Source organism: Periplaneta americana, chromosome 17 (assembly GCF_040183065.1).
Source record: "Periplaneta americana isolate PAMFEO1 chromosome 17, P.americana_PAMFEO1_priV1, whole genome shotgun sequence".
In the NCBI taxonomy this organism is placed as follows: Eukaryota; Metazoa; Arthropoda; class Insecta; order Blattodea; family Blattidae; genus Periplaneta; species Periplaneta americana.
Genome location: NC_091133.1, coordinates 70,101,957 through 70,126,021, shown reverse-complemented (window position 1 = coordinate 70,126,021; position 24,065 = coordinate 70,101,957). Strand labels below are relative to the sequence as shown.

Sequence of the window (24,065 nt, the reverse complement as noted above, 5' to 3'; positions counted from 1 at the left end):
CTTTGTTCTACTGCTCTTGAAGGACCATAGCCTAAATGTATCTTTGTAATTTGGTGTATTGGTAGATTAGACATAGGAAAGGATTGGCATACCTATAAATATTTCAGCATACCTCACCGACATTAGGCATCTAATATTAAACCACTTGGGTATTACAAGTTGTTACGAACCTTGTTTACGTATTTAGTACACTTGCAACGGTGCTATGAACTTTTTTTTTACTATTTTCGTGACACGAATATTAGGAACAGCTCCAGTCTCGCAACCTGGAGACATATTTGTCCATGATGCAAGAACCCTCTCACAGAGAGGCAGGGTTCTTTGTGTCGAAATCTAAAGAGACCGTCGCTTATCCTTCCTTTCTCAAAGAGATCATAGTAAGAATTTGTATCATCTTTAAACTCTACCGTTCTTGGTCGTATTTTAAGCCGCAATCCCTAAATCATGTAGAACGGCCATCTGGACATGCTAAATCATGTAGAACGGCTATCTGGACGTTTTCTTGACCCATCTTACGAGACGAACACATGATATAAGAATAAAGACCAGAGCGGATTTTCGGTCCCGATACTGAACGTTAGGTTTACGTCAGTTGCAGGGAGGTCATTGGATTCATAGCTACACTTCCTCCGTAAGCCAATGGACGTGACGTCTTGTCGCTGTGTAGGGACCGAAAATCCGCTGTCTAATAATTGAGGCATTGAGATAAAAAAATGGGACTAGTCATAAGGAGGTTATTTTGAGAAAAAAAAAAAAACTTCACAGACTGCATTGTACTTGCTTTAATCACTTGTTTTTGGCGTTGTTACTTTGCACTTGGCCAGATCTACTTGTCCCACAAGGAGTTCATTTTTTTAAGAAAACGTAACATGTAGAAAATAATTGATATTAGAGGAGAAAAATTCGCTCCGGAGCCGGGGATCGAACCCAGTTCCTTGGTTCTACGTACCATGCGCTCTAATCATTGAGCTACGCCGAAGTTTAATCCACATTTTCTATACTAAGTGTTATGAGAAAGTGGCGGTGCACAACTTCTAACCATTAAATTGTGCACCAATATGCCTGGGTTAAATTCCAAATCTCTCCGCAGTGCATATGAAGAAAAGGCATTATGACTGTTGATAGCGATTCGTCCGTCGGATGGGGACGTTAACCTTGGCTATTCGACAGGAGTAGACTACTTGCCGGCACCGGGTTTCCCCTTCTCCCATCCTCACCTTCATCATCATCCTCACCCATTCCCTACACCACACTTACTGTCAGTGACTCAGAAGAAGACGAGAGCGGACTGAGGAGGAAGGGATGTGAACAGATAACGTACGACAACACGTCCAATATTTGTACTGCAGTAAGCGGAAACATTAAGTCTCCTTCTGTTCAACTTAGCTTTAATTTCCATACGCATTGTTACTCATGTTTCCTGCACGAGTAAATAACCTGGCTACTTGGGATGCTTATCTGAGCGATGTTTATAACAATCAACAGCGAAAGTCAAGAAGGTCACATTCTTTCCGCTCGTCTTCTCCTGAGTTCATAAACATGAACACTTACACATTCACTCACCCTAGTACATGACATAACTCTTCACAGATAGGCTACATGTCATGCATAACGTGACCCGCCGAAGTGGTGTGCTACTTGAAAGTGCGTCACAGTCCTGCCATCTATCCGCGATATGCAGAACCCGAATCACTCAAGTGAAGTGGGTAGACATTAGAAACACACATTATGAGAAAGTAGAATAACCACATATAAATACTGTAAAGGAAATAAAAGAAGAAAGAAAATTCTTGGCTGTCATTACAGAAATATGTATCGATCATGTGGAAATTAATGTAAAGGAACCACGGAACATAGTTTGGGAACTAATGCGATGTGGTTTAATGACGTAAAATAATGACTGCAACACGAAACATTGTGCATGTGTATTTTTAAATCATGATTGTATTGTAATATGAGCGTTGAATATGTTATGATACAATCTTAAGATAATTTATTTATGTAATAAAAGCATATCGCAGACTAGTGTAACAGTGTCCTGTCATTATCAATTGATTCTGTATTATACACAACAATGGAGATGACGTCAGTGATACATTATCTGTGAGTTGTATTGTGTATTAGCTCTATTGCATGTGAAATTGCTTTAGTTAGTTAATATTACATCCGAGATATCGAATTGATTTGTCGATGTTTTGGTATTAAATCAAATAGCTATCAGATGTTAAACATAAGTACATGACCGCATATTAGATCATCCAGTAGCTGAATGCCTAGAAGTCTGTAAATAATTTGTACGATGTTCGACTCTCACGTATTAAGGTCCATTCACAATGAAAAGTAAACCCAGAAGCTTGTACACACCAAGCTTTTCGTTTGTGGTAACGTCATAAACTATATTGAAACAAAGCACTATCTGAAGGCGCATAAAAAGCGCTATCGGAGAACGCTGGAAGAAACAAAACGAAATGGTATCGTTTGACGAAAGATTAATTCTCTTCCAGTCATGTTACTGTCTGTATGACAAACCGCATCATTCATAGATAATACGCTGAAAGAAAATAGGTATATGGAAGACAATCGCCTTTATCAAGTACAGATGTATGTTATCTTTTTCATTTATTTTATCATATTCACAACTTTATAGCTAACCTATAATACTGTTCTCCAACCAGGAGATCAACCGTGAAAGGAATGTGCTTACTATTGCGCCATCTATTGGAACGAAGTATATAGATAATATTACCGTTATAACGTCAGTTTAAAAACCATGCGCTCTCCTGCATATGTTATTTCCTGTATGGAGGGATTAAAAGACCAGCAGATTAACCGTGATCTAATTTTGTAACTAGGGTAGTATAAATATGTGCTTATGAATGTTATTGTTTGTGCTGTGAGAGCTAGCCAAAAGAGATACGAGTACCCACGTGTGTGATCTTATGACATCTTATGACATCAACATTCATTCACAGCATTACCCCTCTGCGTCTCATTCCGCAAAGACTTTCTCGTGGTTGGAGTAGCTACAGTATTAACCATGTTGCTGTTCAGTCAACTGTCTGAAGACAGGTTTGAACCTCATAAGCAGGACTGGCGGTTTCGGAATCCAAACAAAGAAACAAGTCAGGAGTGTTCTTCGACTCAGAAATTAGAAATTTGTAGCCTACTTAAATCAAAGAAGATTCGGGTATCACACGTGGTATTGATGGCACTTCAAGGAATAAAAACTAAAATGGTATGGCCTCTTAATGAAAATGAGAGTTGAACGGTAGCCTAAAGGAATATTGAGTTCGATACGAGAACAACGAAGGAAGAGAGGATGCCGGAGACACAGCCGGAAGGAAGACGTCGAGAAGGCCAAATCATCCAGAAGTTTGAAGGAGAATTACTAGAGTGGGAATGCAATGGCGACACTTGCAATCAAACCGATCTATTATTATTATTATTATTATTATTATTATTATTATTATTATTATTATTATTATTATTATCATCAAGTCCACACCTGTGGAGTAACGATTAGCGCGTCTGGCCGCGAAACCAGGTGGCCCGGGTTCGAATCCCAGTCGGGGAAAGTTGCTGATTAATATTTTTTCCGGGGTTTTCCCTCAACCCAATATGAGCAAATGCTGGGTAACTCGGTGATGGACGCCGGACTCATTTCACCGCATTATCACCTTCATCTCATTCAAACGCTAAATAACCTAAAATGTTGATGCAGCGTCATAAAATAACCTTCTTATCTTCTTATATCCTGTTGTTCCTAGGTGGAACATAGGGCAGCAGTAAAGTTCTTCCAGCGTACTCTGTCGCCAGCCAATTACTGCTGTTTCTTTAATCTATGATATTTCAGATGTGCGAGTGACTGGCCCACAGCACCCTAGCATAATAGAGGGATTGCCTCTTCTCTGTGCCTATGCTCACAGGGAGCTTCTAGGTGTTTTGCTCCTATCTACATTATTTTATTTTATTATTTAACCTACCAAAAATATCATTATTATCATCATCATTATTGTTATTATCAATTGGCCATTATTATTATTTATTTATTTATTTTTTATTTTTTTGCTCCATCAGTTCTCGACTATCAAAAGGAAAATCGATAGCTATGCGCCAACTCGATGATGAAAATAAACTCGAAATTGCAGTAACTGAAATATACGTTACAGTAGGCTATGTACTCAGGCGATCCTATATGCTCATTGCTGCGGCACATTTTATGTGTGTTCGATTGAGTTTCCGTTTTAATTTGTTTTAGTGTTTGTCGAACTGTGGTAGAGCACACACCATCAAACATGGTTGTTCATCAAAAACTAAAAATATAATCGTGGTTTCAATGAAAAAGCATTGCGGCATTGTTTCATTACTTAGCCTACATAAAAATAATTCATTTCCGATAGCAAGTTAAAAGTATGGTTCTTCATCATCCAGCAGTTAGCTTTATTCGGTTTATCTATGTAGCCCGGGTAATGTATTTTTTGTCTTATTGACTCACGAATGAGTAGCGCAGTGTTTTCAGTAAAAGCAATATTAAATTGTGTTTGACGGGTAGACTCACAAGGGAAGTACTGGAGGCGTCAGAAAGAAATATTGGACATTTCTACATCATTAGGCAGAGATAATGACGTAAGCCTAATTATCGAATATAAAAAGAAACGTCTGATTTTTTACTTTCTTTATACTGAAATCATATTTATACTTAGGCACGTTTTCTATACAATTATGCTATGTAATTGTTACAAACAATAGTGAGATGTTAGGCCAATCCAAGTATCATCGTCCAGAAATGCTGCAAATAACCAGGAACATCGAATTCGTGCCGATGACACGCAATATAGTCCTCTAATCTCATGACTGGTTAAAAGATCGAATACTGCGGATTGGCAAGCTATTCGGCGAAGACAACGAGAAAGCAACAGATGCAAGACCGTCTTCACAGTCAGCCGAGTCTGTTTAAGACGAATCTTACTGAAAGAGAAGGAATTGAAACACTCGTGATGATCAGCTTTGGTAATAGCTAGCGGTGATAGGTTCGCGGATTCAAACACGGCTGAGGGCTGAGGATTTTAAAGAACAATAAAATCCATAGTTTTGTTTCCTCCGGGAAGGAAGTAAAGCTGAAAAGTCCGTAGGCTATCGAAGATACAAGGCACATAAAATTTAGATAGATTTCTTCAGGTAATCCATTCATCTCCTATTTCTCGCTCACTTTGAATTTCCGCTCTGCACAGTGGGACCAATTACGGGAAAAGCTGGCAAAAAGTCCAGAAATTAAATAGCGGAATATTTTTTAATAACCATTGTTCAAGAAAGCTAAAGACCACATGCAACATATGTCGATAAGGAAATGACATAAGAAGTAACCTACTCCTCACTGTGGAGGTCAGAACTTGCACGTCGCACTGACGACTCATTTCGTAGCTGATAAGCGGAAAGAGCGCTGTGTTTTCAAGTTATGATCTTGTTGTGTGTTCATCTAATGAATAGTAATTGAAATGAGTCTTCACCTGAAGTGTGTAGTTTGCTGTTTTACTATTTCTAAAGATATATATTGAGGAAAAAACTTTGAAATTACAAATAGAAACACTACGTGTTATATTAGAATAAAAACGCAGTTCATAGATATTATATTGTTACGATTTCAGTTATGTTCCGGGCACGTCCGGGCTATAATTTTAACTTCATCTGGTACACAAATTAGTCATGTTTTAAAAGCACTAATAATATTTTGTGGAATTCTTTCTGTATATCACTTTCTTTAGAGCGTGTGTCGGCCAGTTATTTTTACATTCTTAGCTAAATAGCCTACATCATTTTCTTTAATCTTTTCTTCAAGATCTGGCTGTAATGATATTTTCTCAACAAGACGAACCCTGTATGACGTAATAAGAAATTCTGGCAAAAAAATATAAGATAAATTGTGATCCTTGAGGGAATTTGTGCAGGAACACATTAAATGCCCGGAAAACCTGAATTCGGATTTAAATAAGAGGCTCTTTTATTTTGTCTCTGATTTAAAAATGAAATGGCAGGAGTTCAGGGGAGAAGAGGAAATATATTTTTTTTACTTGGTTATTTAACGACGCTGTATCAACGACTAAGTCGATGGGATTGGTGATCGCGAGATAGTATGTGGCGAGATGAGGCCGAGGATTCGCCATAGATTACCTGACATTTGCCTTGCGGTTGGGGAAAACCTCGGAAAAAACCCAACCAGGTAATCAGCGGGAATCGAACCCGCGCCCGAACGTGACTCCGGATCGGTAGGCAAGCGCCTTAGCCGACAGATCTACGCCGGTGGCTGAAATATTTCTTCAAAATAATAGAAATTGTCTGGAAACTTCGATCAGATTCCCGAACTATTCGACTACCGAAAGAAAGAAAATTGGCCGACCAAAAAAAAATTTCGAAGATATTAATGAAAGATCCAAACGTCAGAAAACTAGAAATATGCGGCTTCAGTAGGAGCTTTCGTAAGCTGCCCAAATGAGTCTTCATTCCGTTGGTCATTTGGAAGGTTCCAAAGTCGTTAAAGATGTTACGATGACTTCACCAAAACGAGCTTCAAAATACGGAACTGCATAAAAGCAGGTAAATAGTCAAATTACCCGAGAACTTCCAGCAACCGAAGCATTGAAACTAATCTTACAAGAGAACAGTACGAACAAAATTAGGAAAAAAAGATTTGTCTCGATTTCCTTCTTACAAAAGAACTCATTCTGCAAAAAAGAGTGTTATCTTGAAAAAAAAAACAATTATTGTCAATGAAACTTCTGCCGAAGTAAAACTACAAGCCGTGTTGGATCATACAGATTCACAAAATTGTACAAACTAAAAAAAAAAAAATGTTTTAATGAATCAAGAATTGGAAAGAGTGGGGAAATTGCATTTGGTTAGTAAATGGGATTTGATGTATCTAATCAGAGTACAAGCAGAGATTACGACGAACCCCGAAGAAACTGATGCGAATATATTTATTTCATTTGTAATGTATTTGCGACCATTTTAGACAAATCTGGGACGAACGAGGAAATTTTAATTTGGCAAAATAGAAAGGGTTCATCGGCTAGATTTTGTAGACCCACCAGATTTCAGTTTCAGCGAAGAAGTACAAGAGGTCAGTAACAAAGTGTTCAAAATATACAGAGAACGTTTCACAAGACAAATGTCTCGAGAGAAGATTATTGAAGATGTGCTTAATAGGTTATTGATTGTATTTGAACATTTCAAGCATGGAACAACTGCACATTACTAGAAAGTCATATTTTGATTTAAAAAAAGTGTTAGATATGGTACTGCCACCAAACATTAATTATAGTTCCGAAAATGAGTCAAGCAATGATGTTTAAGATTCTGACTGATAACTCCATATGTAATCTTTGTTATTCCCTATTTTTCTATGTTTAAATCTCCATTGTAATCGTTATTTGTAATTATTTTGTATAATCTAAATCCAGTAAGTTATAATTTTATTTTAAGATTTTTATAACTGTAATATTTTGCCAATAAGTTTATCAGAAACTTGACTATTAACAGGTAATAAATATTAGGCCTGTTATGATTATCATTGTTTTTATTATTTTGTTACACATGTATTTCTGCCCATTATCTACAGAAAATCCACTAAAATAATTTTTGCCAACTTTTCCTCCTCTTGCCCTGGATAATCTTTGTAATTGGAAGCTTCAGTAAATGAAATACTACTACTACCATTACTACTACTACTACTACTATTACTACTACTCTACTACTACTATTACTACTACCACTACTACTACTACTATTACCACTACCATAACCACTATTACTACTACCACTATTTGTTCCCTGTAATTTGTATTCTTAGTATGATAGAAAGGTCAATAGTGATAGTGTGATAATATACTTTGAGTATTTTATGCGTTGTACTACAGTAAAACCTCCCTAAAACGAAACGCGATCGTCCAGAATTTTTTTTCCGTTTTCGCAGGTTTTCGTTTTACAAAGGGTTGAGTTTTGGCAACACTAGGAATAGACTACTGCAATATGCTCACTGTAGGAAGAACACAATGAAGATATAATTTGAAATAAAAGTTACTACAGTACATGCAAAGTGAATTTTATTTTCATAATTATTAACTTACGTAATTGCAGCCTCTCTCTGCGCCCTAGTTTCTTGGCCCCCACATTTCTTTTATAGTGCATCGCCGCGACATTTTTTGAAGGGAACGTTGTAGGATTTCCTTCGCTTCCTGCATCAATTCAGAGTGTAAATTGCGCCCTGAGCCATCGGTTGTGTAACTGAAGTTGTGTTTGATGGAAAATAGCTTAACTTCACGTTAGATAAATTAATCCTTGAATGGCAGGCAGCATCGTCTAAAAACAGTATGGCCTAACGATCTTGACGTTTCATTGCTCCATTAAAATTATGAAGCCACTCTTCCATGATAGAACTGGTCATCTAGATTTTTTTATTAAATTGCACAGTTTTACTTTATTCGCACTGTTATTTAACACTATATTGGCATATTAACACAGAACTGAGAATAAATAAACGGAAATGTGAAACTAAATTAACACTACACTACAATTATTCACAGTTTTATACTTCTCGCACTGTTCTTTATCACTGTATTGGCTTGTAAGTAACGGTACAGAAGACCAGTAACCTGCCCGGGTCCTTAACCTGCCCGGATGCCTTAACAGTAAGCACAGAATAGTGCCATGGTTAGAGAAGCTTCAACTCCAACGCCTGACAAAGAATAGCGAAAGTCTTCCAGATCATTGCATATACAGTCACACAAAAAAATTATGTCTTACTTCGTACAGTATTATCGCAAAATTAAAAATGCCATGAAGGCACTTGAGGGGCATGGAGGTAGAGCCCCATGCTTTCCATGACCTCGGCACTAGAATGAGGTGGTGTGGTCGGCACCACGCTCTGACCGCCTTTTACCCCCGGGAAAGACCCGGTACTCAATTTTATAGGAGGCTGAGTGAACCTCGGGGCCGTTCTGAAAGTTTGGCAACGAGAAAAAATCTTGTCACCACCTGGGATCGAACCCCGGACCTTTCAGTCCGTAGCCAGCTGCTCTACCAACTGAGCTACCCGGCCGCCATTTAGCAACAGTTACGCTTAAAATTATCCGTTTTAATCAGGTTTTTTACCTAAATGGTGGCCAAAAATGATTCCGTTTTCACGTTAGGCAGTTTTCCGTTTTAAAGTATTATATTACATAGGAAATCATTCCGTTCCCAGATTTATTTTTATTTGTGCAGGTTTCCTTTTTATAGAGGGCACGTTTTAGCAAGGTTACTGTACGTAAGTAAGGTTATGTTACTGTATTTCAGTTTATACTGTAGATCAACGTTCTTCGACGTGTATCACACTAAGGATGTAATTCAAAATCCCGCGGCACACTCATATAATCTAAACCGATGGTTCCTAGCCAGGATGTTATTTTGAAAGTTTTGTAAGGGAATATGTTTACTGAATGTTGACTTGTGCTGCGATCGCTGAATGTTGACTCTTGTGGACTCAATTTTTATTTCTCTTTTCACTTTTATTTTCCAATTTACTACGACAACCTTCACTATTTTTATTTTCTCGCGACACTCCAGCGGGTCATTCGAGGCCTAGCGATTGAAAATGTCTGCTGTAAATCATTGTATTTTAATTGCGTAGATTTCCTATTTTCTTTGTTGTATTGCTATCAGTAGCGATAGCTATATTAATAAAATAGCAACTGTTGCGTTATTATCTCAGATTACAATGTTAATAGTCGTGTTTTATTTCAATGTTTTTTTTTTTCATTTAACAAAAAGTGAATGAAAAATGTATAGGCCTACATCATAAAGATACCGCCACTAATTTACCCGTTCTTCTGTATTTAGTATAATTATTTAATATTGTACGAGTATTTTTATTATAGACTAATTACTCCCTATCCACGCCTTTTTTTAATATCGTTGACAATTATTTATTAGTGCATTTGTATTTCGTCCTAAAATCTGATCCGATATCGTTACAACAGTAATCGTCCTACTGAAATTTTTTCAACAACTATTTTGATTTCCGTATAGGAAAAGGATAGTTTTATCAATCTTTTGGACATAATTTTGACATCTATGCCGCTGTTTTATTCAATTTATAAATACTATCTCCAGTTTTGGTATAAGGTCTCGCAAGTACGGATTACCGACGGAAGGAATGCGACTCAAACACTGCGATAAGGAAGAGCGGGCGACAGGAAAGGTCACGAGATAACTTGAATGATATTCAAGAGTACAGTCGGAAGAGAAATGACATCGATAGAATCAGTCTTGCTTTGTGATAGTTACATTACGACTTTAGTTTGCTCCATTGCATGTGAATACGTGTCTTGTATCGCACAGTATTATTATTTCATTCGTAAATATATGTTGCGCGTTTAATTAGCTTCGAATTTTTCTCTTGCTACGTTCTTTTTTTTCCACAGCGATATCCTCATTTGTTCATCTTCTTGGAAGAGACAGTACTTCCGTCAGCTCACACCTCTCCCCCCCCCCCCTCGGCGTGCCTACAAACAAACGTCAAAACAGACAGCAACGCCATCATTGCTTTTCGGTAATCGTTTCTTGCGCGAGCTATACTTGAATTCAAAGCTGCGCGTCGCATATTTTAGTAGTTCCTCTTCCCCTTCCAAATACTGAATTTACACACAAAACTATCGTTTGTACAAAACTGTTTCACTGTTTCATTCTTCGTATTAAACATTATAAAACTCTATTTATATCCCATGTTATTAAATGTATTTCAACAGTCTTATATGTACAACATTATGCTGGACTAATAAAATTATAAAGTATTCGATTTGGTACGACTGTTGAAGTGAGGTAAAAACATGTTTGTTGGCGGTTTTGTTAATGTGGGCAACTGCAGCCAAATGCCTTTGCGTGCTAAAAACTTCAGCTTGTTGCTAGTTATAAGTTATGAACTGTTAGTTAAGTATGTAGGTACATTTTTTCCGTATTATAACTTTGTAAATGTATTTGACAATTTTTTTTTTTTATTCCCGGAGTTTACGAGTTTAACCATGAATGAACTTTTGTTTTGGACACGCGCCAAGATATCTCAGTACATTTCGTCATGTAAAATGTTAAAACTACAAGGTTGTTGTTGGTGTTTGCGAAAAATAATACTATGTGGGGCGTATAAAAATTCAGACTGTTCGCGAGGAGTTGGAAGTTGAAATATTAATGTTCCTAAAATATAATAGCACACATTTTATGTTGCCACTACTGTATTCACTTGTTTGTCGATCGCCATTTTAATATTACTGCCCCCGAATCTCGGGAGAAATTAGGTAGAGCATCAACTTTCTGACTTGAACTGTGCAATCTCGCTTGGGATAAGTGGTTGGGAAACACTTTCATTACATTAATAAGGTCTATGGTGATATTTTACTCATAATATATTCTGTTTTTAAGTGGTATACAGTCGTAGCAAAGGCTATATAAAGGGCGAGGCTTGATTGACTGAACTGTTAAGCCAGCAGATAGAAATGAAAGATTTACAAATTCAAGATAGGCCCTACTAGATTGTCGCTACGAAAATTGTCTGTGTTCTTAGGAGGCGTAGATTCTTAAGTACGATAAAATAATTAACATGGCCTTCTTAGGAAGGGAAATAAAGCTGTGAGTCTCGTATCTTATATTTACGGCACGAAAAACACCTCTAAATCTGATAGAGGATTGCAGGCAAAATTTTTTGAAAATTTCTCTCCCACGAATTTCGACGCAGAATATTCTCTAGTTGAAAGCGTTGTTAAATATCTGCAGTGCCTGGGAAAAGTGACATAAGTCAGTTTCCACAAACCTTTTTTGATGATTTATTGACAACTTACGGAACATCTGCTCGCTTGGAAAAAGAGACATAAGTATTTCTCCCATTACAATAATTCGTACAGAAAAAAATAAAATCGACATAAACCAGTGTAAGTTGTCAATAAATTATCAAACAAGGTTTGTGGAAACTGACTTGTGTCACTTTTCCCAGGCACTGCAGATATATTACTACTACTACTACTACTACTACTACTACTACTACTACTACTACTACTACTACTACTACTACTACTACTACCATCACCACCACAACCACCTGCCTACCAATAGTGTCAGAAGAGAGAAATTAACATATTCTGACCAAATGCCTGAGCTGCTGCCATGGAGGATAGAAATGGCAAAAGAAGCTTTTAATAGGAAAAGGAACCTTTGGAAAAGGAGCTAAGGACGATACTAATGAAGTGCTTTGTGTGGAGTGTGGCATCGTATGGGGCAGAAACATGGGAATTATGACGAAGTGAAGAGAAACAACTGAAAGCATTTGAAATGTTGATATGGAGAAGAATGGAGTGTGTGAAATGTATAGACAAAATAAGAAATGAAGCTGTGCTACAAAAAGAGATGAAATAATACTGAAACTGATCAGGAAGAGAAAAAGAAATTGGTTGGGTCATTGACTAAAAAGAAATTGTCTACTGAAAGATGCACTGGATGGACTGATGAACGGGAAAGAAAGTTCGGGGCAGAAGATATCAGATGATAAAAAAAAACATTAAGATATGTGGGTCCTATACGGAGACTAAAAGGAAGACGCAAAAGAGGTAACATTATGTCATGTGTTTTTGCAGTGAAGGACCTGTCTCTGGACAGAAAACTCTGAATGAATTAACCAAATGCCATACAACGATGAACACATTTGTGCAAATGTGGACGCTATGTGATATTACTTAAAACAAAGTTATGAAACACAAATACGAAATAATCCATAATATCTCAACAAAACCATTATATCACGTGGTGAGATTTGTGTTTCAAATTTTGATCCTGAAACTATACAGGAATCCTGAATATGGAAACACGACGGATGATCCTCCCTGCGAAAATATTCCTAACAATTCGGCTTCTGCTAAATCGTATTGATTTTTTTTCCTTACCGCCAGACGGATTACTCTCCATCACTATATGCTCTAGAGATAAAGTGTCAATGTAAAATATTTAAGCTGATAATTCTGCTATTATCAGGCAGTACATCTCGCTTGACGACATGTGTCAGAGGAAGAACAATTGTTTGTATGCATCTGAAGCCTAATTAGTGTAATATGTAGCTAATCGGCGATGTATGCAATGGAGGGGGAAAGGAACTGGCCCTACCACATTATCTCCTGGCATAGTTGCTTCATAAGTGGTGTCATGTTGGTATTACTTGTGAGGTTCAGACCTGTCTTCGAACAGTTGACTAAACAAAAAAAAATCTTTAGAAGAGATTTGAAGAATGCACTGAGAAGGATAAGGACGGTTTATTTAGAGAATGGTCTCTCCTTCAAGGTAACAGCTGGCCATATAAGGCTGTGATTTCTCAGGGAAATCGGAGGAAGGTGTTCAGAACATCCATCATATATCCTAAGTCTCGCATCTTGGAATTTGTTTGTTATATTTAAGTATGAAAAAAGAAGTTCGATGAAGCGATCAAGAGTTAAAATGAGTTTTCTCCACAATATTCTGTGTAAGCTAGCGGAAAATGATGTAACTGTAAAGTATATGCTTCAGAAGTAGATAGTGTGTTGTGAAAAATGTATCGCTTCTCAAGGCCCTTCGAGGTCCTTTATATATGATGCTTCCCTCACACCGCAAGTTCAGCGACAAAAATATAGCTTCTAAAAGTGACAAGAAGGAAAGACAAATGACTTCATGATAACATTTATTGCTTATTCATCCTTCCAACAGCTCAAAGCACTTCACTGCTCTATTGACAACAGTTGACATCTTCTGATGTCCTCTTGTTCTTTTATGAAGGTAGCACTATTCTTGATGCGAGCGACCAATTCGTCCCTTGTGTTTACTTTTTTTGTCCACTTCGCTTTCAACCACCTTCACAGACAAAAATGGACAGGATTAAGTTCTGGGGACCAAGAAGTGCTGGACAGGTTAATTGAAAACATGCCACACCGTGTATAGAGGCCCCTGCAAATACGAGGACGACCAGTAGGTTCCTGAAGTGTGTTTAAGTGTATTTAACAGGAACCAGTGTTTCAACCCTCAAAGGAAATTTCTTGATTTTTGTTTAAAATTAATGTTGCTTACTGTTTTCATGACCGAAAAGCTGTTCTGTACTGTTTATGTTGCTAATTTTTGAAAACAAAAACAAATATAACAATTTTGTTAGCAATTACACCAATATGCAATAATTTTTTGAGCACTGTATGTGATCCAAAGTCTTCTACAAATAATTTGATCACTGTGTTACAAAACATCATATAATTCAATATCTCTACGTGAAATAATGTCATCAAGACCTTTCCAGAATTTTATAAACCCAGTTGGTTGTAAGGACTTCATACGATGGCCTTTAAAATCCACGGACTGAGAGCAGAGCTAGTATTGGAAATTAAAAATTAAAACCGTATTGTTCTTTGAAATACAGTAGCACAGCCCACGTATTTTCATTATTAGTCCCATGTTCGTTGTTTGTCTATTGATAAAGTTGAGCTATTGCTTTTCAATACAGGCCAGCTGTTCTCAGTGGCGATATAATTTGATATCCCGATAGTGGAGCGCCAGCGTTACTTTATTGAATTCTCCGTTTTGCTTGGGAGAAGTAGCTCAGGAGCTCTTCAGCTCGTCAATAAGGCCTCAGGTGAAAATTTAATTAAACGAATATACAATTTTCAAATTGTGGCAGCACTAACTATGGAAAAACGAATATGAAGGATAAATCTCGTACCGGTGATCCTATTGACTGTGTATTTCGAACTGGTGGCTCAAGGTCACGTACAAAAGTAGAAACCATGCACGAGTCACTGAACTGAAAACTGTGAACTGAGCACTGGTAATTCCAACTGTCCCAGCTGATTTTAGTTGAGAATGGTCCAGGAATGAGGTGAGCACACATGGCAAATGCAGTCCATTGCTTGACCTTGAGCCACCAGTTAGAAATGCACAGATAATAGCTCAGAGTTACATATGAAAATATGGAGGCGACAAAGAAGCTACTGATTGAAGATAATAATTATCGATACTGGAATTATCTGTGTCCATAGAAGTGTTAGGAGAGAGGTTTCATCGTATTGTAACAAAATGCCTTTAAAATGAACTAGGACTATTATTGTGCAAGACAGGTACCACATGATCTCGCTAAAGGTAAATAAAAGAAAACAGGTCGAAATATCATGGCTAATTAGGCATCGGATTTTAGGTAAAAACCTATTTCCCCCAAGTTGTATGGACACGTTTTAAGGATTGTTATAAGTAGGACTCGGAAGTTGACTTAAAAATTATAGAAACTGACCTATAAAATTATCTTAAATTTTTTAAAAGAAAGGCATTAAAATTTTAAAAAATTGCCATGTTTGTAATATTAAAATATAAACAGAATAATAGTATACTTACATCTGTAGAAAATACATGTCACCAAACTCAGTCACTATCGCATAAAAAAAGCTTTGCCGGCTTTGTTAATTTCGGCATTTTTATGTCTTGACTTGAATGATACTTTATGCTGACTGCGGACACTGTGGCTGCAGTATTTGTTCTGTTGAGTCGAATAAGAGGAAGCATGTAACACATGTGATCAGAATTCAAGGCTGATGCAACCGTAAGGAAAATTCTTGTAAGACCCAATCGAATTGCATAAGCAATCTGCAATAGGTTCTCGAATATAGACTACTACTGCACCGTAAAAATGTTCGTTATAAAGGACAAAAATGCAACAAAAAATAGAACATTTTCTAGAAAGTGACCAATAGACAATAACAGGCCGTCTTTGACTAATTCTTCTAAAATTTTTAACTTTCCTTCAAAGAGAACGGTTTACATCTTCCCTTTACTATTGTGATGATTGATATGCTTTATCTGATGATCCTATTTTCACACTAAATTTTGGTCAATCCGAATCTCCTTTATTCCATTGATGCCGTCACGTTTTGAAGCTTATTTACGGCCAGTACTTCATCCCTCTCCCACTGCTATGCCACTAAATTGTATAAAGACATACATTTAGCCATTCCTACTAAAAGTGGCTTGCCACTGTACCTCTGAAATGTTGACGTACATCGCAGACCAGCTATAATTGTGTAGCTGCTACTCTAGCATGAACACCACTGAAAACCGGAATAGAACATACAGACGAGTCAATGCATACTTGTACGTGGAGGAAGAGAACGCAGTTTTCGTTGTCAGTAGGACTAAGAAACGAGACGGCATTAATGGACTCTAGTGTACAGCGAATTTTAAAGAGCAAGTTGGCGCAAGTTCCTCTCACAAGACACGAAATGTCCGGTGCATATGAAAATCTAAAACTGCCTTCTAACGATATACTAAATTTAATCTTCAGCACTTACAACTTACAAATGGCTTTTAAGGAACCCGCAGGTTCATTGCCGCCCTCATATAAGCTCGCAATCGATCCCTATCCTATCATCATATCCCGCCTCCCTCAAATCCATGTTAATATTATCCTCCCATCTGCGTCTCTGCCTCCCCAAAGGTCTTTTTCCCTCCGGCCTCCCAACTAACACTCAATATGCATTTCTGGATTCGCCCATACGTGCTACATGCCCTGCCCTTCTCAAACGTCTGGATTTAATGTTTCTAATTATGTCAGGTGAAGAATACAAAGCGTGCATTTCTGCGTTGTGTAACTTTTTCCATTCACCTGTAACTTGATCCCTTTCAGCCCCAAATATTTTCCTAAGAACCTTATTCTCAAACACTCTTAATCTCTGTTCCTCTCTCAAAGTGACAGTCCAAGTTTCACAACCATACAGAACAACCGGTAATATAACTGTTTTATAAATTCTAACTTTCAGATTTTTTGACAGCAGACTAGATGACAAAAGCTTCTCAACCGAATAAAAACACGCATTTTCCAGATTGATTCTGCATTTAATTTCCTCCCGAGTGTCATTTATATTTGAAATCTTCAGCACATGATAAAAAAAGAAAAAAAATCTCACTACAGGCACATGATACTTAGCTGTACTGAATTGGTACGATTCTATTTCTGACCAAACAGACGCTTTTAGGACGATAGCCTAGGCGAGGAAATACCTTTAGGACAGGGGTGAACATCGCGCACGTAGAATTATGCTAGAATATGCATTTGCGAAATTAAATGAGGAAAAAAAAAACCTTTCAGTCAGTCATATTTTGATGAAGAGACATTTTTTTCTTTTTATTTTAACGAAATTTGTGTAATACCGGCGTTTGTACAAATAATATTATTTAACATTGGGCCTTATGGATACATGGCTGAGATTACGGTTTTTTTTTCAAACATTAATTAAAATTCGTTAATGAATTGTTGGTTATATCGACATTTGACTATATGACATCTTGGCATATTCCTTTCTCCCACGAAATGTAGGCAGTTGGATTAATATACTGTAGATTAATTTGTCCCTGAAGATTATTGGTTCAGAAAAATAGTTAATGTAATTGAGAGAATTAAGAGTTTAATCGAAAAATTATTTAGCCGTCAAAAGATATACATTGGTTGCTTGCACCAAATTATTTTAAAAGTGGGCCCATAATGTTACATAATTTTTATACGAGATAAGGTTTAATTACAGACCGCATGGAAGTTCGCTGCAGACACTTGAATTATGAATATCACCTGTCGTTAGTGTAATGATGGCTAGCGGATTGCCTACATCCTTGACCCTGAACCGCTGCCTTGTGTGATAGTGGAGTAGCCTTCACGAATGTTGGGGGGGCTTTTACTGCAGGTTTGTATCGATCTGCATGCCTGCCGCTCTACAATAGTAGTTGGCCCCTTTTGGTCTACAGTACGTGGATACAATCGTGGTCTCTTGTTCCGTTGCAGAACACGGCACATCCAGTGAATGGGATCTACCACACTCCGGACAATTCCTCCATGTCTATGGACAGCAGCCAAGCTTCCTCCAAGGATGTTCAACAACAAGGTAGGCATCGCCATTGTTTTCATCTTGCGGTAGCTTATAAAGCTCAGAATAACTACAGGAAAGTTCCTTTCCCGCCACCACTCTTTTGACCTTTTTTGTTATGTTTTATATCAGTTGTTAAGGCGATCATGAGTTTACGAAACACAATTGCACGTAGATATATTCAGGAGAAAGTATTCTACAGTTTTGTGTTTGAAAACATAACTTTTGCTTATTCGACGTCGTCATAAAGTACTTGTTTATGTAGTAGAGATCATTTACAAGTCATATTAAATCAGGTTACAGAAACGCAATTTGTAATTCATTGCTGTAATGCATCAGAATACAGTTTATGTATATATAATCAGTGTTGCTTAGCAACCGTAGATGTATCGATTGTCATATGTTCCGTAATGTGATTGGTTATTTTGTTGCAGTTTTGTTTTTGTGCCGTATTTTAATTTCTGTTTCGTAGGATCCGAAAGCTGATTATTTTTAGATAGGAAATGTATGTGTCTTCTCGTATTTCATTTGCTATATCCGAGTGAGCATGGCATGCACATGGAATAGCAGCGTGTTCACAGACGCATGCGTGTTGAAACATTTCGTCTTTTGAATATAAGAGATTAGTTTGTTCAGTTGTTTGTGTAATATATGGAGGCCCGTTCTAAAATGATACACATGATGTTTAACACGTGCTGACGATCATTATATCATTCTGTGTTGAAAACTTGGACGATTCTGTAGTTGAACTTGGAAGTTAGCCATTTCCTCGAGGATGTAATGTGACGATGAAATGTTACATTTTTCATTGACGTCTTTTAAAGCGATGAATTTTTCTCCCCTTCTGTGGATATTATTCACGTAATAGAAATGAAATCAAATTTGGTCTGTAGTAGGTAGTCCTAAATGTAGAATTTAATGGAAAAATTATGTGGTTGTATTCTCGTCTTCCATATGAGATTCTGCATTACAAATCGAATGCAAAGTAGTCGTTAAGTAGATCTAATATGATCTATATTGAATTCTTAACATGCCAGTAATGCATATTATACAGGGTGTAAAGATATAACCTGCAAAATAAATACTGATGACAGAGCATAGATAATTGAAAAAGAAATTCTAATAATGTTTTTTCTATAACTGTCAGCGCTTCCCCCCCCCCCCCAAATGTTTTGTGAGTCTAACATTTTTGAAAATGAGAATAGACAAGTCATTATTTACTTTGCCAAATACGTACGCTGAAGCAGTCGTTTGTTACTCTGTTGTGTATTGATATGTATTAGACTAAAGGTCATTGGCAATGGCATTCACGTTCGGTTGAAATGTAAATAAATATTAGACTACTATCAATCTTAAAACATGGTATTTTACGAAATAAAAATAAAGGTTTAAGAAATAATTAATGTTCTCTAGACATTTTTTTAAATAAACCGATATGTGTTGTCTATACAATTTTGTAGTTTAAATAGTCTACTCGATGTATATTGGAAAAAAGAATCAACATCAATTAGTTATTATACCTGTATTATGTTTCTTAACAATTCATTTATGTTATTTTAAACTATATTCCTTTTATAGTTTATTTTCTGCCACCCAAAAAGCATAAATAAGTGAATTTATATACGTATTTGCTGCACTCGATTGAGAACACTTTTTTTTTACAATAGAGCACATTTTGTAACCTCGAAAATAATATAGATTATGTAGCAGGCTTTAAGTACACGTTTATATTAATTTTGCATGGATCTATGTAACATTTATTGTTCAGATATTGAATATATATATTTATTATTGTCCTGCTAATTAAAATAAATCATAAAAGTAATAGGATTATTGAGAGTTATTCGTACTTTGAAATGGGACTTATTTCTATGGTCCTTCGTCCACCGGGAAAATCAATGCGATGCGACTGGTCATTTGAGGTAACTTTTCGATTTTTCGTTCATAGTAGAAAACTAATTTAGGCCTAGATTTGTCACGAGAATGCCGTCGTCTGATGAGAACCTTGTTGTGGACTGTACTTAAAAGCTCGTGGAAGGGCTCAGAAATGTTTTTGGGTTCATCCCGATTTCGAAAAATTAAGGCAAAAAAGTGGTTTAAAATTGCAAGCGAATTCATGGACCCTATCAAGTTTAAACACACGTACAGGATGTGTAGGGAAAGTTTTGAAGAGCAAAGTTCACATTGTCTACCTGTTCTTTTTTAGAACATCCTTGATATCCAGTCACCAAAATTTAAAAATTGCAGAAAATTTGAAAATGTACAGTGTAGGCCTATAGGTTCCAAAAGTGCACGCTGCGGTGACGCAACTGATAGGCAGGCGTCCAACCCGTTTGGTTTCTTTTGATTTATCGTCGTCGTCGTCGTCGTCGTCATGGACGAGCTAGGTATTGTTTCAATGGGAAAAATGTCTGGGTGTTTAATCGCTTGGTCATAGGCGATTAGTCTTACCGTTCTGGTCGCTTCGGTGGACTAACGGCCTAAAGTAACAGAGCTGTGAAAGGCCAATGAAGAACAAGGTATTAAGAACATTCGTCTGTGCATAACAAGAGTGTTTAAAATTAATTACCGCTAAACCTTAAAAAATGAGAGCCCCTGAAGATTTCTGCCTTCCTGTATGAATATATGACATAAATTCTATGTGGCGAGACTCAATATCTGAGAATACACTTGCGACTTATAAAGGAAGTGACATTTGCACAGAAAAATTTGGTACGCTTAGATTTTATCAGTTTTTTTAAATATATGTTTCGTTTATAAAATTTTTGTCTGAAGAAATTTTACTTCATGGCTTAGGCATAATTTTGTAAATAATTATATTTGTACATCTTGATTACACAACTTTTAACACTATATCACTTCGGAAAATGTATTATTTGTCTTCCTTGTGTTAAATTTTATATTATGGTTGTTGCAACCAGTTATGATGATAACCAATAGCAGGCTGAAACATGTTAACAAGGTAATATAAAATTTAACACAAGAAAGACAAATAATACGTTTTCTGAAATTATATTTGCTTAAAATATAAAATCATTTTGCTATATTTTCATAAGGCCTAAGGAAACGTTAATTCGATAAATTTAAATTATTTATCTATAAATCCACAAATTTTATGTGAAGCTTTTGATTGGAGGCAGGGAAGAATTAGGTTTTGAATGGTATCTCCAGCAATTGAACCGGGATACAAGAATTTTCATTCCTTTGCTTTACCTACAGTTAAGTAAATAGTAAAAGATTTATCTCATTAAAGTATATTGTAGCGACACTGCCTAATATTAGGGACACATTTTATCGCAATATCCTATGCAAGAAATGAAGTCACAAAAATAATTATAGCTAATTTTGAATAAATAGCTATTTTGAGTTTCTTTCATACAAAGACAAAGGCCTACATAATTTACGGTTGAACTGATAGGTAGATGGATAGAAAATCCATGTATTGTGGGTCCCTATCACCACGGCATGGCGCGTCCTCAGGTTGCGGGTAGAGGAGACGGCCTCCAGATATGGAGGGTAGCTGCGAATATATTGAATAAGCAGTCGTGGACAGCCGATAAGGGGTGGTCCTCCAGCTTGGGGGGTTGGGCGAAGGGCTAACAACCCATCACCGTAAAAAAAACAGCTTGTTACGAATCCATACAATAAATGGGAGGATAATATTAAAATGGATTTGAGGGAGGTGAGATATGAGATAGAGACTGGATTAATCTTGCACAGGATAGGGACGATGGCAGGCTTATGTGAGGGCGGCAATGAACCTGCGGGTTCCTTAAAAGCCATTTGTGAGTAAGTAATTAAGATGGGTAGAAAATGCTACACACATACAGACTGACTGACGGCATACCGAAAACCACTGTTTTGATATTAATGATGCTGAGAAATCTATTCTTCCAGCATCATAATACTTACTTTCAACATTTCTTATGAATAAAATGTAACATTATACTGAATGATTCAAAAGATTGTGCTCAAACTGAAGGAGCGTATAGTGGGATCGAAAAGTAACATTTTTCGATTAGAAACCTGTGGTCCTTAATCAGTACGAACCATAAGGTCAAGACCTATTTTGCGAATGTAAAAATTAATATTTTGCACCTTACCTCCTGTCACCACATCTGAATGGGGAGATTTACAACAACTTTTTACAAGTAGTTGTTCCATAGCTGTTAAAAACGTGCCACATAGCGTGCATCAGCAGTTGTAGAGACCAGCACTCTTTACTCTTTCCGCATGAGACTTTCTAAATCTCTCATATCTGAGTCATTAGATCGGAAGAGGAGATCCGTTTAAATGGCCAGTCTGTTCCCCTGATTTTTTAAAGTTTATTTTGTACACTTCAGCATCTGTGGTCATATCGCGTGTTTAGGATCAGTGGTATATCAGTAGGCCGGTTTTACTATTGTTGAGTCCCTATTTCTGTTGTCGTGTGTTATAGCTGGCTTATGTTCATGTAACTGATTTTAGAATTTGATTAATGTTTATGATATTGGTGATTGAGGTGCTGATGAATCACGGTATGTAAATTTCCAATCCGGCATTTGTCTTTGTGACTGAGGGAAACCATGAAAAACACCAGTCAGATTGGTCGTACACGGGGTTTGAACCCGAGATCTCCCGAATGCGGGTCTCGAACTTTACCGTCTGAACCAACTTGCTCGGTCTCCTCTGATTTGACGTGTCTTGATTGCTTCTTTTGGGGACATATCAAAAGCCTCGTTCGCGAGACACTGGTGTAAGATTCAGAACGACTCTTAGGCAGGATACTTACAGCATCTGATGTTCGGGGAAGTGTCAGAATTTCCTTTGACAATGCAATACCTGCACTGAATGTGGTGGTTACCAGTTCGAACAATGTTTGATGTAGTACAAAATTAATTGTTAATTTCATGTAATCTTGGCCTACTTAAATGTTTGCAGAAATTACCTTGTATGTTGTCCATTTCTAGTTCTTGATATTCTTAGGCTTGTATTGACTCAGGATTACTTCTCAGACCATGAGCCCCTATTGTAAAATTGTTGCATTCCAACCCCTCTGTAAGCTCCTTCAGTTCGAGCACAACCTTTAGAATCACTCTGTTCTTCAATTATTCGTAATGTGATTTTTTTTATCACGAACTTGTCAAATAAATTAACTTTGTGTAAAATCATGTTGGTGTGCAATTTTATTTAAATGCATGTCTTGTTCCTCTTGGAAATAAATTAAATCCATATTTTCCCGAATTTCAAGGCTATCACAAATTGCTTCCATTTAGTTTTCGATGTATACCTATATTGTTCTAAATATTCTGTTACTAGTCTGAAGATGGAAAGTGCAGTACTTATCATTACTGATGAGTTATGAGTTAGGAGATTCCCGTTCACACTTCACGTTTCATTCCATCTTATTCTCTGTTCTGTAATGTCTCTTTACTAGTTTGTTGAAATTTATGAACTTCTACCGTTATGATATTATTTTACATCTTATAGGTAGGCTATATAAGTCATGTATTACGGGTCCCTATCACCACAGCATGGCGCGTCCTCAGGTTGCTGATAGAGGAGACGGCCTCCAGATATGGAGGGTAGCTGCGAATATATTGAATAAGCAGTCGCGGACAGCCGATAAGAGGTGGTCCTCCAGGTTAGGGGTTGGGCGAAGGGCTAACAGCCCATCATCGTAAACCCAGTTTGTTAAGAAAATCCAACATAAGCGTCGGAATGGGACCGATTCTCTGGCACGACCACAGCATATAAAAATTGGAAATCTATACTTTTAAGCGGTAGAAAAATTCAAATATCTTGGAGCAAGAGAAACAAATATAAATGACACTCGGGAGGAAATTAAACGCAGAATAAATATGGGAAATCCTTATTATTATTCGGTTGAGAAGCCTTTGTCATCCAGGCTGCTTAAAAAAAAAAAAAAAACTGAAAGTTAGAATTTATAAAACAGTCATTTTATCGGTTATTCTATATGGTTGTGAAACTTGGACTTTCATTTTGAGAGAGGAACAGAGGTTAAGGATAGAGAATAAGGTGCTTAGGAAAATATTTGGGGCTAAGAGGGATGACGTGTTACAGGAGAATGGAGAAAGTTACACAACGCAGAACTGCACGCTTTGTATTCTTCACCTGACATAATTAAGAACATTAAAT

At 36.9% G+C, this 24,065-nt stretch overlaps 1 protein-coding gene across 2 annotated transcripts in view; it reads left to right on the top strand.

Moving 5' to 3' along the window:
* The window catches only part of LOC138693319 (oxysterol-binding protein-related protein 9), a 443,401-nt gene that overhangs the window by 85,684 nt on the left and 333,652 nt on the right, over nucleotides 1–24,065 (top strand). For both annotated transcript variants that reach the window (XM_069817209.1, XM_069817210.1), the window contains exon 6: nucleotides 17,846–17,945. In XM_069817209.1, coding sequence (XP_069673310.1) covers nucleotides 17,846–17,945 — 100 coding nt within the window. The remainder of the gene's footprint in view (nucleotides 1–17,845; nucleotides 17,946–24,065) is intronic.